General features: G+C 30.6%; 1 protein-coding gene and 2 long non-coding RNA genes across 5 annotated transcripts; 1 reads left to right on the forward strand and 2 right to left on the reverse strand.

Annotated features, from left to right (window-relative positions):
* Nucleotides 1-4,875: 4,875 nt before the first annotated feature.
* Nucleotides 4,876-6,136, reverse strand: LOC125053923. Its single transcript, XR_007117638.1, has 2 exons — nucleotides 5,998-6,136; nucleotides 4,876-4,905 (listed from the first exon to the last, which is right to left on the reverse strand). It is a non-coding gene; the product is annotated as an uncharacterized LOC125053923 (long non-coding RNA).
* Nucleotides 6,137-6,755: 619 nt separating this feature from the next.
* LOC125053924 lies at nucleotides 6,756-11,785 on the forward strand. 2 transcript variants are annotated; one of them, XR_007117640.1, is made up of 2 exons: nucleotides 6,756-6,895; nucleotides 11,756-11,785. It is a non-coding gene; the product is annotated as an uncharacterized LOC125053924 (long non-coding RNA). The 2 variants fall into 2 exon arrangements; XR_007117639.1 differs by having other exon boundaries at nucleotides 6,766-6,904.
* On the reverse strand, nucleotides 7,113-10,758 carry LOC125053922. Of its 2 annotated transcripts, XM_047655546.1 has the most exons (3): nucleotides 10,462-10,758; nucleotides 9,081-10,177; nucleotides 7,113-8,091 (listed from the first exon to the last, which is right to left on the reverse strand). In XM_047655546.1, the coding sequence occupies exons 2-3, from the start codon at nucleotides 10,166-10,168 to the stop codon at nucleotides 8,052-8,054; spliced, it is 1,128 nt and encodes a 375-aa protein (XP_047511502.1). In that variant the 5' UTR covers nucleotides 10,169-10,177; nucleotides 10,462-10,758; the 3' UTR covers nucleotides 7,113-8,051. The 2 variants fall into 2 exon arrangements, with proteins under 2 accessions (XP_047511502.1, XP_047511501.1); XM_047655545.1 differs by having other exon boundaries at nucleotides 7,113-10,177.
* Nucleotides 11,786-16,737: the final 4,952 nt, after the last annotated feature.

The raw sequence follows: 16,737 nt of genomic DNA on the forward strand, positions 1-16,737 counted from the left end.
TCAGCCTTAGTGCTGGAGCTCTTTTGAGAGTTTGTTACGGGTTCTGGCCTGAAAGATATGTTGAAATAACATAAATCAGGCGCAGTCCCTGACACAGCCTTAGTGCTGGAGCTCTTTTGAGAATGTTATGGGTGCGAACCTGGAAGATGTGTTGAAAGAACACAAATCAGGTGCAGTCCCTGACACAGCCTTAGTGCTGGAGCTCTTTTAAAAGTGTTATGGATGCTGACCTGAAAGAATACAAATCAGGCGCAATCCTGACACAGCCTTAGTGCTGGAGCTCTTTTGAGAGTGTTACGGGTGCTGACCTGAAAGAACACAAATCAGGCGCAGTCCCTGAAACAGCCTTAGTGCTGGAGCTCTTTTGAGAGTGTTATGGGTGCAAACCTGAAAGAACACAAATCAGGCGCAATCCTGACACAGCCTTAGTTCTGGAGCTCTTTTGAGAGTGTTACGGGTGCTGACCTGAAAGAACACAAATCAGGCGCAGTCCCTGACATAGCCTTAGTGCTGGAGCTCTTTTGAGAGTGTTATGGGTGCGAACCTGAAAGATGTGTTGAAAGAACACAAATCAGGTGCAGTCCCTGACACAGCCTTAGTGCTGGAGCTCTTTTAAGAGTGTTATGGATGCTGACCTGAAAGAACACAAATCAGGCGCAATCCTGACACTAATATAATAAGTAATGATAAATAATAGTATAAGATCCCGCTATACAACGACCTTCACCGAGATGCTTATTTAATGAAACGTATTTTATATTTAATTTAATATGTCAATAAATATAATCCATATGGGTTGTCTAGCAAATTTCAGTCCAGAGTATGTTTAATTAATAATTTAAAAAAAATATTTTTTGAAACATTTCACCGGTATGATTATTAGATAAATTCTATACCAATCGAAAGTATGAAGCCCATAGAATATGCAAACTTTATGCTGCCCATTCTTTTCCGGTCACAACTATCGGGTTGCCAGGTATAAACAGGTAAATCTGTACTAGCATTTGCAACGGTCTGTTTATTGAATGAAATTTAAATGAAATTAAAGATTATTTTATTCTGAACACGGTGGTATAGGGTTGGCTGCGAAAAATCAGTCCAGAATTGCGGTTGTCGAATTTTAAAAAGTAAAATATTGCTCCAAGTGAATGTGTGCGACTTAGAGGTCCCAACCGACCATCCCATGCGATAGAAGAGGACACAGCATAGCAGCTGTTTAAAGTCCACCCACTTAAAGAAAGAGAGTGCGCATGCTATTGGAAAAGAAAAGGATAGCGATGGACTCGTATATACTATGCATCATTTTGGAGTAGTTTATTATTTAAATAGAGAAATAGTTATTTAATTTTTTTTTATCAATTAATTATTTATTTGTATATTTTTTATGTGACACTAAAGTATATTTACATCTTTAGTAAAAAAGAAGGTTATAGTGATTCATATATAATACTAGCCTGATTAAAAATATTGATTGAAAAAAATTAAAAAAATTACTACATGCAAATTATAAATCTATAAATATATGTGAAACTTGAGCCTGAGAACAGCCCTGCGATTCTGTAACTCACTGTTAATCCGTGAGTCCACTACGCAGTAACAGCGCTCCCTTCGTCACTGACGTAATTTTTGGAATCTCATGGTATTCTGTTAAGAAATTTTACATTACGTCTTGATAAGTGGAGGCAGGTAACCTAGTAAGTTGTTGTCTATTAATATCGTGACAATTGACTCATTTTATTTTATAAAAAGAGTAAATTGTCAAAATTTTCATCATACATAAACAAAATATTTTTAATAAAACAAAATAGAGAACAAAATGGTCGACGTTTGAAATAAAATTAATAATATTAAAAAAAAGATAAACTGCCCTGCGATTCTGTAACTCGCTTCACACACTCTCAGCGCTGAGTTTTGCTGTCAAATCGTTCGTTTCGGTGTCATGTTCAGTGTGACCGTTTTTAGTATATTCAGTACCAAATTGGTATAATTTGGGCTCCGTGTAACTAATTTAGTATTTTTTTGGTATCCTTTTATATTCTGGTATTTTTTGGTACATTTAAACTTTCAACATTTTAAAACACATTTTGATATATTTTTGGGCTGGGCGGGAAACACTCACTTCCATTCGTTCGTATTTCGTTCACATGTTTTTGTCTTTGTCTGATGTTTACCGCAAATGTATCATTTTGTCTCTTTCGAACGGTTAATCCTAACAAATTCGCGAATCGTGCTTTAGATACGTATTACTATCTACGTTACAAGCTGTATTTTTATACATGTGGTCCCTTTTGGGACCACGGATGTTTTTGTTCTTTATTTATTTCTCTCTGTGTGCATGTGTAGTGAAGATAATGAAGCGCAAATACGATCAGAAATATAGATCTGAGTGGGAACAAAATTCTGAATTTTCGTCATGGTTGACAAAAGATAAAAATAATGAGAACGCCTTGTGTAAAACGTGTGTAGCAACATTTTTAAGCAGAATCGCTACAATTAAAAGTCATGCATATTCTGAAAAACAACGATAGAAACTTATACGTTATAGGGGACAATCCAAGGTAAGAAAGCTATGCCCCCATTAACATATTTATAAGATTATTGTGTCCCTTATTTTTGTATGGCACATGAATTAATTGTCCTACTTCTACAGGATGTCCGATGAATCTTGGATAGTACATGTACAGTTGTACACACATGTAGAATTGATTTAAATTCATCAAATTAATCAAATCCTGTTTATTTTCAGAACGATGATAAATTACTTCAAAGGAAAGAACCCATATCTGAAGAAGTAAGAAAAGCAGAGCTTATATTTTATGCAGCGTTGGCAGAACATAACATACCATCTCGGGCCATGGATCATCTCAGCGATATATTCAGCAAAATGTTTTATGATTCGGAAATCGCAAAGGGCTTTTCCTGCAAACGCACTAAATCTGCTCAGTTAGCTCAGTGCAGCGAATACTGACTTAGTATTTGTAATACAACTTATTGTAAATATTTATTATTATTTTAATATGTCTGTATAATGAAGGTGTGTAATTGGTAAAATTAAAAAGTATATGTTTTAATAAAAAAAATCCTCTTTTTCTTTTAGTATATTTTTAGTATAATTCAGCATGTGTTTTGGTATTATTTAGTACTGGCTCGCTCGCTATTTTTTACAACGGTCACACTGGTCATGTTACAATTTGGTATTCTGTTAAACAATAACCGCGACAAAAGCGCCGCTCAAATAAGATTGTTCACATTTGGAACTAAAATTTGGCACTGCTACACTTACGCTCCAAAATTGTTGGTATTTGGTATTCTGATACATACCATTTGACATCTCATCTCATTTAAATGTACATTTTGTACGTCAAATTAAAAGTTGCTCTTCCCTCGCTGAAATCGTCATTTACCAGTGAGTTAGCCATTTTTAGCGAAGTTAAAACTTGTTTTTATGTGAAAATATTCTAACATAGGACAATCTATATGTATCTTGGGGTAAGTTTATAAAATAATATTTATCAATACAGCATTATTTTACGAAAAAAATTATATATATAAACATTAAGCTTCGTGAAATTGAACTTTGTTATTGTTACAGAAGGCCCGTTTCCACTTTTAAAGTTTAAACCTCTATTTCAAGAAATAAATGATGTAATCCATTAAAAAATACTTAATATAATATCTATAGATGGCGAAGAAAATGTAGGCACGAAACGACCAATTGGTTTCTCGGCGTTGGTTATTATCGCTTTTTTCCAATACTCAAGAAATTATATGGTATTGACGAAACCTAGAACATATGCTGCTGAGATGAACGAAGAGTCTAGTAAATACTAAATAGATGATCTAAGGTAAACATTTTGATTACTTTAGCATTAAAAATATAATTTTTATCCAAGAACCAATTTTTCGATGCAGTCTTGATCATGTCTTGTCTCCAGCAGAGATAAGTCGAACAAAAAACGATAAATAAGATAGGTAAATATTGTAATATATTTGTATTTTTCTACTATACTAAAATTATAAATCCAATAATTTCAGAGATCCCCAAATGTTCAAAATTCCTGATAGAAAAATACATTCTGCCTTTGAAGAAGAAGAATATTACATGTGTATCATACAACAAGGCCCCTGGATATAAAAAGACACAATAGTGCAGACATTTTCAAATTATTGAATTTCGACTATCCTTCAATTTATAATAAATGATAACACAGTACAATTTCGGTTCCTATATTTTTATAAAATATATTGATATAACATTAAGGTTTTGGATAAAAACATTATTCTGCTTTACACAAGTATGAAATACCATCATTACATACATGATGGTTTAAGTACTTATTAAGCTTTTTTAAATTTATCGTTCATAACTATTACTTTTTACAAACTAATTAGAAAATATATTAAAATAAATATATTTATCTACAAAATAAAGTAGATGTTATTGATTAGCTCTATGTGAGGCTGTGTTTTAATTAGTTTTTATTATACTTAAGTTTGTTTTACTGAAAGTTATTTTGTAGTGTGTTAAAAGTTTACTATAATCATTAAATTAAATGTTTAAAGTTATTATATTGTTCTTTTATTCACCTATAAAGTAACATGGCTTATATATTTTTCATTTCGGCTTAGCTATGTATTTAACTCGGTTACTACGTTTTCTATAGGCAGTCACTAAATAAGTGGTAGATTTAATTAATCATTTTATTAATATAATATTATTAGATACAAAAAAAAATATTATGAAGTACACAATTATCTTAAACACGGTAATACAATTTTTCATATAAAAATCATAGTTGTCCAAACTGCATTCAAAATAGATTAGTGGTCTCGGTTTAATATCTCTTCTTAACATTTCAATAATTGGTCATTTTCTTCCTCATTCTTGACAACTACCACTGATGGCTGTAATACAATGATTATCTGTTAAAATTGTAAATAGGGAAATGTGGTAGGTCACTGTACTGACACAATAATATTGCATAGCAATTTAATTATTGTAAAGTTAAGGTAAATAATAAAAAAACTTGCATAAAACACACAAAAACTTATATATGGGATATCTTTGTATTTCTAAGTAAAGTATCTTAAAAACATGTTTGATAATACATATTATAACTAAGCCAAATATTATTAAAAGTTTTATGGTAACAAGGCTTAGTAATTTCGCACAGTATTTGATTCAGTACTATGAATAAAAAAAATCTTGAGCAAACCTATATTTAGACTCAAAAATCCAAATCCAAGTATGTACTTTAAAAACAATTATTTATTAATGAAACAAATCCAAATATGTTTAGTGTTAAAGTGTAGTCAGCAGCAATAACTATCTTTTGATTGCTTCATTAAATAAGTTATGGCAATGTTGTTTCCAACATTTAAAATTAACGTTGATCACTTGAAATGGTATGAATTTGAGCAATTGAAAGCTTATATATTTGATCCAACATACCTAAAATGATTATTTATACTTGTATTCTGAAATCTGAACAATTAAATTAAATTCAACTTGATCAGTTAAAATTAATACTTCTTATATTTCATGAATGGAATTTGAAGTTAGGAAACCTAAAAATATTTTTTATTTGACATTTTTAACCAACAATTTCATTATTCTTTACAATGTCGCTTCGATTTAACCTATTACATTTGACTTCAAATTTGCCATCAAACAAACAAACTTTGTTAACTGTTTTACTAGTCACTACTTATTCCTATTTATTTACTATGATAGTTATTATATTTCTAAAATAGTTTTAATAGAATTCAGTTTTTATGAGTTTTAGTAAAAACATAGGTAATATTGTTGTTGTGTGTTTGACCTCTGAATCACTTAAAAAGGTTGCAATAGTAGTTTCATGGCATCTAAAAAGTACCAACACTTGCACTTACACAAATGAATAAATATATAAACACTAATTTTTCTTCTTTATAGATAGGTACCCTTTTATTTTATAATTACTCAACAAAATATTATCTGAAAACATTGGTATTAACCTTGGTTACCTTTAGTAACATTTTGAAAATTTAAAACACCTATCCATCCTGTTTACTTTGAATCCGTAGCCCATTTGCTGAGAGAATCACTTTTAGCGTGACATCATCTTTTATCTTTTTGTTAAGATAATATTCTTAAATTTTTTACAATATATCCAGATGTTAGGTATCCCTTGTTTCGTGCTGAAACATAATTAATATTTTTAAGTTTCTGTCGCTCATATACACCACGGCTGGTCAGTTGTCGGGTAAATACGAAATATAAACTCTTAATTGGAAGTTATAAACAAAATACGTAATTTTGTTTTATTAAAAATATTTTGCTTATGTATGATGAAAATTTTGACAATTAACTCTTTTTATAAAATAAAATGAGTCAATTGTCACGATATTAATAGACAACAACTCACTAGGTTACCTCCCTCCACTTATCAAGACGTAATGTAAAATTTCTTAACAGAATACCATGAGATTCCAAAAATTACGTCAGTGACGAAGGGAGCGCTGTTACTGCGTAATGGACTCACGGAATAACTATTATTTTATAAAAAGAGTTAATTGTCAAAATTTTCATCATACATAAGCAAAATATTTTTAATAAAACAAAATTACGTATTTTGTTTATAACTTCCAATTAAGAGTTTATATTTCGTATTTACCCGACAACTGACCAGCCGTGGTGTATATGAGCGACAGAAACTTAAAAATATTAATTATGTTTCAGCACGAAACAAGGGATACCTAACATCTGGATATATTGTAAAAAATTTAAGAATATTATCTTAACAAAAAGATAAAAGATGATGTCACGCTAAAAGTGATTCTCTCAGCAAATGGGCTACGGATTCAAAGTAAACAGGATGGATAGGTGTTTTAAATTTTCAAAATGTTACTAAAGGTAACCAAGGTTAATACCAATGTTTTCATATAATATTTTGTTGAGTAATTATAAAATAAAAGGGTACCTATCTATAAAGAAGAAAAATTAGTGTTTATATATTTATTCATTTCGTCGCTTAGCTAACAATACCGCACAAGTCAGATTTGCGTAGTTTTCAGGAGAGACAAAAAACTGTATTACTTTAACATTTTGTACAATACATGCATGATAAAAATTTTAATATATTGTATTTAGTTAAGCATGATAACTATAAAAACAAATAAAAGAAATATCGTCTTATTAGGTCATTTTCAAGACTTGAGCAGTTTTACTCTAACAAAATAAAGACTTACGCAGTGTTTTTACCTTTTATTTTTAAGCTTCTAACAAAAATATTTCTATGAAAAACTATCGCAATAAGAACATTTTTCAAAAACAGTTTTATAAAACTAATTATTAACTTCAATAAAATAAAAAAGGATTGCTAAATTAGCTTTTTATCAAAAAATTCACATTTATTTGCCGTTTTATTTTCTTATTCCAACAGGACAACCCTTGCCGGGTTCGCTAATATTATAATATATTATAATAGGAACTCACTGACTTTTAGGACTACTGTTTGACGAGATCAACTACTAACCTACTGAGATCAATAAAATTATCTAAGTTACAATGGAAACCAGAGGTGGTTTGCTTTGTAATTTATATAATTTTTTCCATAACTTCTAATAATTCTAAACTCTCAAAAACTTTAATAAAAATGGTACGTTTAACACAAACAATTCAAGACTATAAAAACAGTTCGAATACTTAACCTACTTCTAAAAATAATTAAAAATGTTTATGGATTTAATAATGAAAAAATATTTAATTTTTATAAGGTAACTCATCATAATATGAGTGGCAGTTCGAAGGTATCACTGCCTTTAAATCTTGGAGATCCTTATATTTTCTTTGGGAAATTGGCAGTCTTTCAGAAAATAATTTCGGTAGCTCTTCTAAAGGTTTTATATTGGTAATTTTCATTGGACGCTGAGGCAACGGCTGCAAAGGTTCGTCAAAGTTTAAGCTATACCAAATAGTTCCATCTGGTTTATATTTTAATACCCTTAAATCGGTAACAGTGGGATCTCCGAATTTTCTGCCAGGACGAATGGTTTTGTAAATTAAATCCTTACTGAAATTGGTAAAAAAGGAGAACTCTAATAATCGAGACTCATATGGCATTGGGTTATCTCTAGCGGTCTTTGTTATATTCGCATACTGGGAAGGAAGGTAAATTTCTTTTCCCTTTAATCTACATTCGATGGCACTGTGCACAGAGTCGCATTCCATCTGCGTGTGACCTTTTTCTAAGAATTTTTGAGTTATTATAACTTTTTTATCGATGGATAAACGCAGAAGAGCATTGCTTAAGATGGAATTTCGATTTTGTGCACAGCAGCCATCAGAATACAATATTACCGGTAGTAATTTTCTTTTTAAAATTATCTGTAGTTGATCCACAATGCACGATGCGAATACGGAAGCTTCAAGTGAGCCATTTGATTCATCGAACCAGTAGCAGCAAGCTTCACGTGTTGACAAATTGTACATGGTAAAGTTGTGAACAGATAATTTTGTCTTGTAGTATATGGCACTAGCCTGAAGGTAGGGAGCTAATTTTACTGATTGAACATCTTGCGTAAATACATGACACGTTTTTCCTTCTTTTGCCAATTCTTTGTCAGTGTCTTTTTCTTTTCTAGCTTTGTCTTTCCTATCGCGATGTATTGCAATTTCAGTATCGTTTATATTTCCAACTTTATGTCCACAGCATACATCGCATTGATCTTTTTTGGGATGAAACAAACTAAGATTCTGTTTTAAGAATACATTGTCAAAAACCCTACGACTAAGACATTTTAAGGAATCTAATTCGCATTTACTGACATATTCTTTGTATAATTGTGCCATGGTTTGAAATACTGGTTCTAGGTATTGTCTGGATGAATTTGCTCGACAGTAGTGCGATGGCATCTTCGGCAGGCTATCTAAAAATCGCTGTAGACGCTCGTGACCATCAGAGTTCTTTTTGGAGCAATCTACATTCCGAGAAATCTCAGAAGGCGGTGGCATAGCACAATCTGTCGTTTTTAACCAGTAGCGGACAAACCATTCTTTAATACCCAATGTATTTAATAACATTTTTTTACACACTTGGTGACGTTCGTTGTCAATCGTGAGAAAGTACGCAAGACTTTTGGATCTGTTGGAATCAGGATTTTTAACTTGTTTTTTATCATAAGCTGTCACATGAGAGCATATAAAAAGCCTTCGTTGCTCCCAAGACATAGTTTTCCAAAAAATTTCAAATAAGTATTTCCTTTTGTCTTCTTCTATATTATAACAATTTCTTAGTTTTGATTTCCTGCAAAATGTTGAATCACACGCCGGTTTTATGGTTCTAGCTGGCTTAAAGACATCATGGTGTATTTTGCTTTTTTTATTGTTTTCTTTTTTTTCTCGTCTATATCCTAGGTATTCCTGTCCCTTCATTCTTAAATCTCGATTAACAATTCTTTTCCATTTCCTCGTATCTTTATTAACTGTGCTCTTCCTTTTCTTGTTTGTTGCTAGATCTCCATGATATTCAGGATCATTGCAAGTATCAACGTCTGGGGTTAGGCTTAAAGTTTTGTTTAATTCCTTATTCATTTCGTTAAGAGATACATCCATAGGAGTTTCAGGCTGAGAAGGTAAAAATAATGGACTAGCTCTGGAATTATTTTCTGTCAGTATCAAATTATTTGAAGAAATGTTTATTAGTTCACTAGTAGAAATATTCATCAAATCACAATTACTATCGTTCACAATTGACTGGTTATTTATCATATTCATATACGGTAAATTATTAATATCTTGATTTTCAATGTTTTCTATACAACTTCCAACCATTTCAAAATTGGTAAAGATTAAATCTAATGATTCTTTCTGGGAGTTACTGATAGCGAAAGTATCACACTGAGCTATTTCTTGATCAGAACTAGTGGGTTCAGGAGCTGTATAAACACGAGGCAAAATATGGGAATTAATTATAGACGTTGAATTTGTAGCTTCAGGAACACTCGATAAAAAGCCTTTTTCAATATTCACCTCTTGCCCGACTTGTTTTTTTTTTAATATAACCATCTTCTGGGCAAGTAATACTTGACGTCTCTTTTGTAAGTCACGTAAAGTAATAACTTTACATTGAGAGTCAACTCTTGAAAAGTCATCAGGCGTGGTATCATGATCGCTTAATTTGTCCATTTTCGTGTCCTGAAGTAAAATAAATGTTTACTAATATAATTACGATATAGTAATCATTAAAAAAACAGTGTAAAATCGCTAATTATATCGATGAATACCGCAGCGGTCAGAAACCCAAAACAGAAGTACAGCGTAAGTCATTCAGACATCGAAACCAAGTAAAGAGAAAACCGCCTAACTCAACGAAACTGTTCATTCCAACACCGCTTAAGTATTCATGTTTTTAATTGCAATCGTATGAAGTATTTTAATAGATAAAATATTAATACTATGTTTTATTTAAGTTACCTTACCTTTAAACTACATCAGTGGGACCAGTCCGTTACAAAAAATCCGCTTTTTTAAAAACGACAAACGATCTTATGAGGTTCGACGTGGCACGGCCAAATTACTATGGCGTTATGATGACTTGCGCGGTGTTAGCGCAGCCAATGAGTTGTGTTGTGTTACTAGTTTTTGAATAACGGGCTCTTATTGGACGATATTACCTCTAGCGAGAGCTCATTAGACGCGCGGGAAAGTAATCTATCGATTGGTGTAAAAAACGTCACATGCCTAAAATATGACTTGTGCGGTATTGTTAGCTAAGCGACGATTTGTGTAAGTGCAAGTGTTGGTACTTTTTAGATGCCATGAAACTACTATTGCAACCTTTTTAAGTGATTCAGAGGTCAAACACACAACAACAATATTACCTATGTTTTTACTAACACTCATAAAAACTGAATTCTATTAAAACTAATTTAGAAATATAATAACTATCATAGTAAATAAATAGGAATAAGTAGTGTCTAGTAAAACAGTTAACAAAGTTTGTTTGTTTGATGGCAAATTTGAAGTCAAATGTAATAGGTTAAATCGAAGCGACATTGTAAAGAATAATGAAATTGTTGGTTAAAAATGTCAAATAAAAAATATTTTTAGGTTTCCTAACTTCAAATTCCATTCATGAAATATAAGAAGTATTAATTTTAACTGATCAAGTTGAATTTAATTTAATTGTTCAGATTTCAGAATACAAGTATAAATAATCATTTTAGGTATGTTGGATCAAATATATAAGCTTTCAATTGCTCAAATTCATACCATTTCAAGTGATCAACGTTAATTTTAAATGTTGGAAACAACATTGCCATAACTTATTTAATGAAGCAATCAAAAGATAGTTATTGCTGCTGACTACACTTTAACACTAAACATATTTGGATTTGTTTCATTAATAAATAATTGTTTTTAAAGTACATACTTGGATTTGGATTTTTGAGTCTAAATATAGGTTTGCTCAAGATTTTTTTTATTCATAGTACTGAATCAAATACTGTGCGAAATTACTAAGCCTTGTTACCATAAAACTTTTAATAATATTTGGCTTAGTTATAATATGTATTATCAAACATGTTTTTAAGATACTTTACTTAGAAATACAAAGATATCCCATATATAAGTTTTTGTGTGTTTTATGCAAGTTTTTTTATTATTTACCTTAACTTTACAATAATTAAATTGCTATGCAATATTATTGTGTCAGTACAGTGACCTACCACATTTCCCTATTTACAATTTTAACAGATAATCATTGTATTACAGCCATCAGTGGTAGTTGTCAAGAATGAGGAAGAAAATGACCAATTATTGAAATGTTAAGAAGAGATATTAAACCGAGACCACTAATCTATTTTGAATGCAGTTTGGACAACTATGATTTTTATATGAAAAATTGTATTACCGTGTTTAAGATAATTGTGTACTTCATAATATTTTTTTTTGTATCTAATAATATTATATTAATAAAATGATTAATTAAATCTACCACTTATTTAGTGACTGCCTATAGAAAACGTAGTAACCGAGTTAAATACATAGCTAAGCCGAAATGAAAAATATATAAGCCATGTTACTTTATAGGTGAATAAAAGAACAATATAATAACTTAAACATTTAATTTAATGATTATAGTAAACTTTTAACACACTACAAAATAACTTTCAGTAAAACAAACTTAAGTATAATAAAAACTAATTAAAACACAGCCTCACATAGAGCTAATCAATAACATCTACTTTATTTTGTAGACAAATATATTTATTTTAATATATTTTCTAATTAGTTTGTAAAAAGTAATAGTTATGAACGATAAATTTAAAAAAGCTTAATAAGTACTTAAACCATCATGTATGTAATGATGGTATTTCATACTTGTGTAAAGCAGAATAATGTTTTTATCCAAAACCTTAATGTTATATCAATATATTTTATAAAAATATAGGAACCGAAATTGTATTGTATTGTGTGTGTTATCATTTATTATAAATTGAAGGATAGTCGAAATTCAATAATTTGAAAATGTCTGCACTATTGTGTCTTTTTATATCCAGGGGCCTTGTTGTATGATACACATGTAATATTCTTCTTCTTCAAAGGCAGAATGTATTTTTCTATCAGGAATTTTGAACATTTGGGGATCTCTGAAATTATTAGATTTATAATTTTAGTATAGTAGAAAAATACAAATATATTACAATATTTACCTATCTTATTTATCGTTTTTTGTTCGACTTATCTCTGCTGGAGACAAGACATGATCAAGACTGCATCGAAAAATTGGTTCTAGGATAATAATTATATTTTTAATGCTAAAGTAATCAAAATGTTTACCTTAGATCATCTATTTAGTATTTACTAGACTCTTCGTTCATCTCAGCAGCATATGTTCTAGGTTTCGTCAATACCATATAATTTCTTGAGTATTGGAAAAAAGCGATAATAACCAACGCCGAGAAACCAATTGGTCGTTTCGTGCCTACATTTTCTTCGCCATCTATAGATATTATATTAAGTATTTTTTAATGGATTACATCATTTATTTCTTGAAATAGAGGTTTAAACTTTAAAAGTGGAAACGGGCCTTCTGTAACAATAACAAAGTTCAATTTCACAAAGCTTAATGTTTATATATATAACAATTTTGGAGCGTAAGTGTAGCAGTGCCAAATTTTAGTTCCAAATGTGAACAATCTCATTTGAGCGGCGCTTTTGTCGCGGTTATTGTTTAACAGAATACCAAATTGTAACATGACACCGAAACGAACGATTTGACAGCAAAAATCAGCGCTGAGGGTGTGTGAAGTGAGTTACAGAATCGCAGGGCTGCGGATGGTTCTTAGATGAATATTTAAAACCAGTAGGATTCATTGGGGATCATACACCTTTAAAGATAGAAGACATTGTCGAAAAAAGTGAAACAGAGAGTGATGACGAAGAAGATTCAGAAGTTGAAGATCGTAGTTTTATGTCCGATGACTCGGATTCTGAATAATTAAAAAAAAAATTGTATTTTTAATTTTTTACAATAAATAGAAGTAATTTTTTAATTGTTGTTTTTTTATTTTATCTTCTTATAATAAAAATAAAATTTGCAAGATTACCCTGATTAAAAAAATTCACTTTTATGGGTTTTGAATTTTTTCCAATAGTTTCAATTGATTTCAATTTCTCTGTTTACATTTATACATTTATAATTTGCATGTAGTCAATTTTTGAATTTTTTTCAATCAATATTTTTAATCAGGCTAGTATTATATATGAATCACTATAACCTTCTTTTTTACTAAAGATGTATATGTTAACGTAAAATTGTAAATACCGTTAGATTGTAATCTATCTCGCGAGATTATAAACTGTCGAAAGATTGTGAACCTCAGCGTACTGCTTACAATTTAACGTATTATTATTCGGTAGATTGTAATCTATCGAAGTGAAGCCGTCAAATTGTGAAACGGTACGCACCTCGCGCGCTGATTAATAGAACAGAATATGCCCCGCGCCACCATATTTGTTTGTTTGTTGTCGAATGTAAATTGATTGTTTTGATGAATGTAAATTGATGTCGTGTTGTAAGTAACTCACAGCTTTAGAATTAGTTATATGAAATTATTGGGAAGTAAAATTAATCTGTGATTGACCAAAGAAGTTTGAATGATAACTAAGTTAGTGTTGGAAATGAAATGAAAGAAGATTGAACTAATTTTTCAATTTTAATTTGTGTTTGAAGAGAAAATATTGTTACGTTTCTGATTTTTTTTATTTTGATATATTTTTTTTTATCATGTGATGTCAGAATTATTGATTACCTACTAAGTAATAAATACTAATTTTTGAAGTTCATTAATTATATTTGACCGATACCCTTGTTTCATTCCTAACTCTTTTTTTTTTTTTTTGGTTTAAGAATAACTTTATTTCTCATAAGAATTGCATACAAAATTCACTTACTGAGAAACACATATTTAAAACTAAGATTAAAAATTAGAAATTAGAGCGCACAGATGTAGGTACATATATAAAATAACAAAACAGAACAGCACCAAAAATGTGGGTAGACATAATAAACTTGATCAGTCAACCAAGCAAAACACGGATGTACGAATTTGAGTTTTTACTAGATGTGGCATTGATGGCATAGTCTGATATAACAAGTTTACATTGATTATTTTAATTTTTTTCATAACACTACTTTATTTTTAGTTTATTCCTATATTTATATATTTAGGGCATGTACAAGGTTTATAAAACATTTTTACAGACTAAAATCACTTTTAGGCAGATTTTGGTCAATATCAAATACAATTCTTTAACACCGTGAGGAGTGTTAGTTTAAAGTTCTTTAGACATTAAACATTTCAAGTGTTATCGCATTCCTGTCAATATATATATATACATATTATATTTTAATCACTTATTTGTATTTAATTAATGTGTAAGTTTTTAGAAGCTTTTTAAATCGGGCATAATTTTGTTCTGCTTTTATAACTGATGGTAACTTATTATAAATTGTACCACCCTCATACTCCAAACTTCTTTTGCCATAGTTAGTTCTAGGAGGGCGGGTCACCAAGTAACTAGCACGTCTTAAGTTAATATTTCGTGTTTGTTGTTTGGTTAAAAATTTTATATTAGAATTAATTTCCCTATTTAATATTTTGCGTACTAGAATACAAGTGTAGTATGTGTACGTTTGTTTAATATTCATTAATTTTGTTTCCTCGTATATCCTTTCAGTAGGCGTCCGAAGTTTATAGTTAAATAAGTTTTTAATCAATCTATTCAGAGTTCTCTGGATAGGATCCAAATTACTCTTTGCTGCAGTACCCCAGACCTCAATGAGGTAGTCGACATGAGGCTTAACCAGAGAATTATAGATCAGATACCGCACTTTTTGTGGGAGACAATTTGTTATGTTTCGCAGTGCCCCTGTGAGTGGAGTTAGTTTAAGTTTAATTTTTTCTAGATGTGGCTTCCAAGTTAGGTTACTATCCAAAATAAGTCCGAGATATTTTTCTTTAGGTTTTCGTTCAAGTATTTTTCCGTCTATTTTAAGTTCGAAATTATTATTTATTTTTTTATTTTTTGCTGCAAAAATAACATAATTTGTTTTTGTAATATTAATAGTTAAAAGATTTGATTGAAACCACTCATTTAACAGATTAAGATCATTTTGAGCGTCGACTATTAGAGCTTCGATCGAGTTTCCAAAGTAAAAGAGACTTGTGTCGTCTGCATAAAGGGAGATGTCACCTTTGAGACCCAAATCACTGATACTGTTAATATAAATGAGGAACATGAGGGGGCCTAATATTGATCCCTGGGGAACGCCAAAATTCAGGATACAGGAATTGCTTTCATATTCACCTATTTTTACTATTTGTTTTCGGTTCTCCATATATGATTTAAAAATTTCAAGTGCTTTGCCTGTAACACCGGTAAGTTTTAGTTTTTGTAATAATTTTTCATGACTAATGGTGTCAAAGGCTTTTTTTAGATCGATAAATATACCTAAGGCAACTTGTTTTTGATCAATTTTATTTTTAATTTTGGTTACGAGGTCAATTGTGGCAGCGAGAGTATTTGATTGAGCTCTAAAGCCATATTGTTTTCGGTAAAAGAAACCTTTTGAATTAAGGAATGACTCTAATTGGTTATAAAGAATCTTCTCAAAGACCTTAGAAAGCACTGGGAGAACTGATATAGGGCGATAATTGCACGGGTCAAGCTTACTTCCGGCTTTATGAATTGGTACAACTTTTGCAACCTTTAACTCGTTGGGAAAAATACCTCGTGCCAAATGATAGTTAATGCAGACTGTTAGTTCCGTGGCAATAATGTCTTTTACGCATTTAATTGATTTTGTACTAATACCATCAATGCCAGATGCAGTGTTACAGTCCAAATTTTTAATTATGGTAATAACTTCTTTCGTGGTTACTGGTTTCAGAAATCGCAATTCTGTTCTATCAGTTAAACTACACTCTTCTAAAATTTGAGGTACTTTTGATTTTTTAGAAATCATATTTGCTAGGGTTGAGCCAATGGTCGAAAAATATGAGTTAAAACTTTCACATATTTCTTTTTTGTCCGTAATAGTACCAGCTGCCGTTTCAAGTTTGTCTGGTCCAGGTCTGTCATGCACTTTGTTTTTAGCTAAGTCATTTATAAGTCTCCACATTTTTCGTGGTTTACTAGAATTTTCTTCAAACCTCTTCAGATAATATTCACTTTTCGCTTTTCTTATA

Source organism: Pieris napi, chromosome 11, assembly GCF_905475465.1.
Source record: "Pieris napi chromosome 11, ilPieNapi1.2, whole genome shotgun sequence".
Taxonomy (NCBI): domain Eukaryota; kingdom Metazoa; phylum Arthropoda; class Insecta; order Lepidoptera; family Pieridae; genus Pieris; species Pieris napi.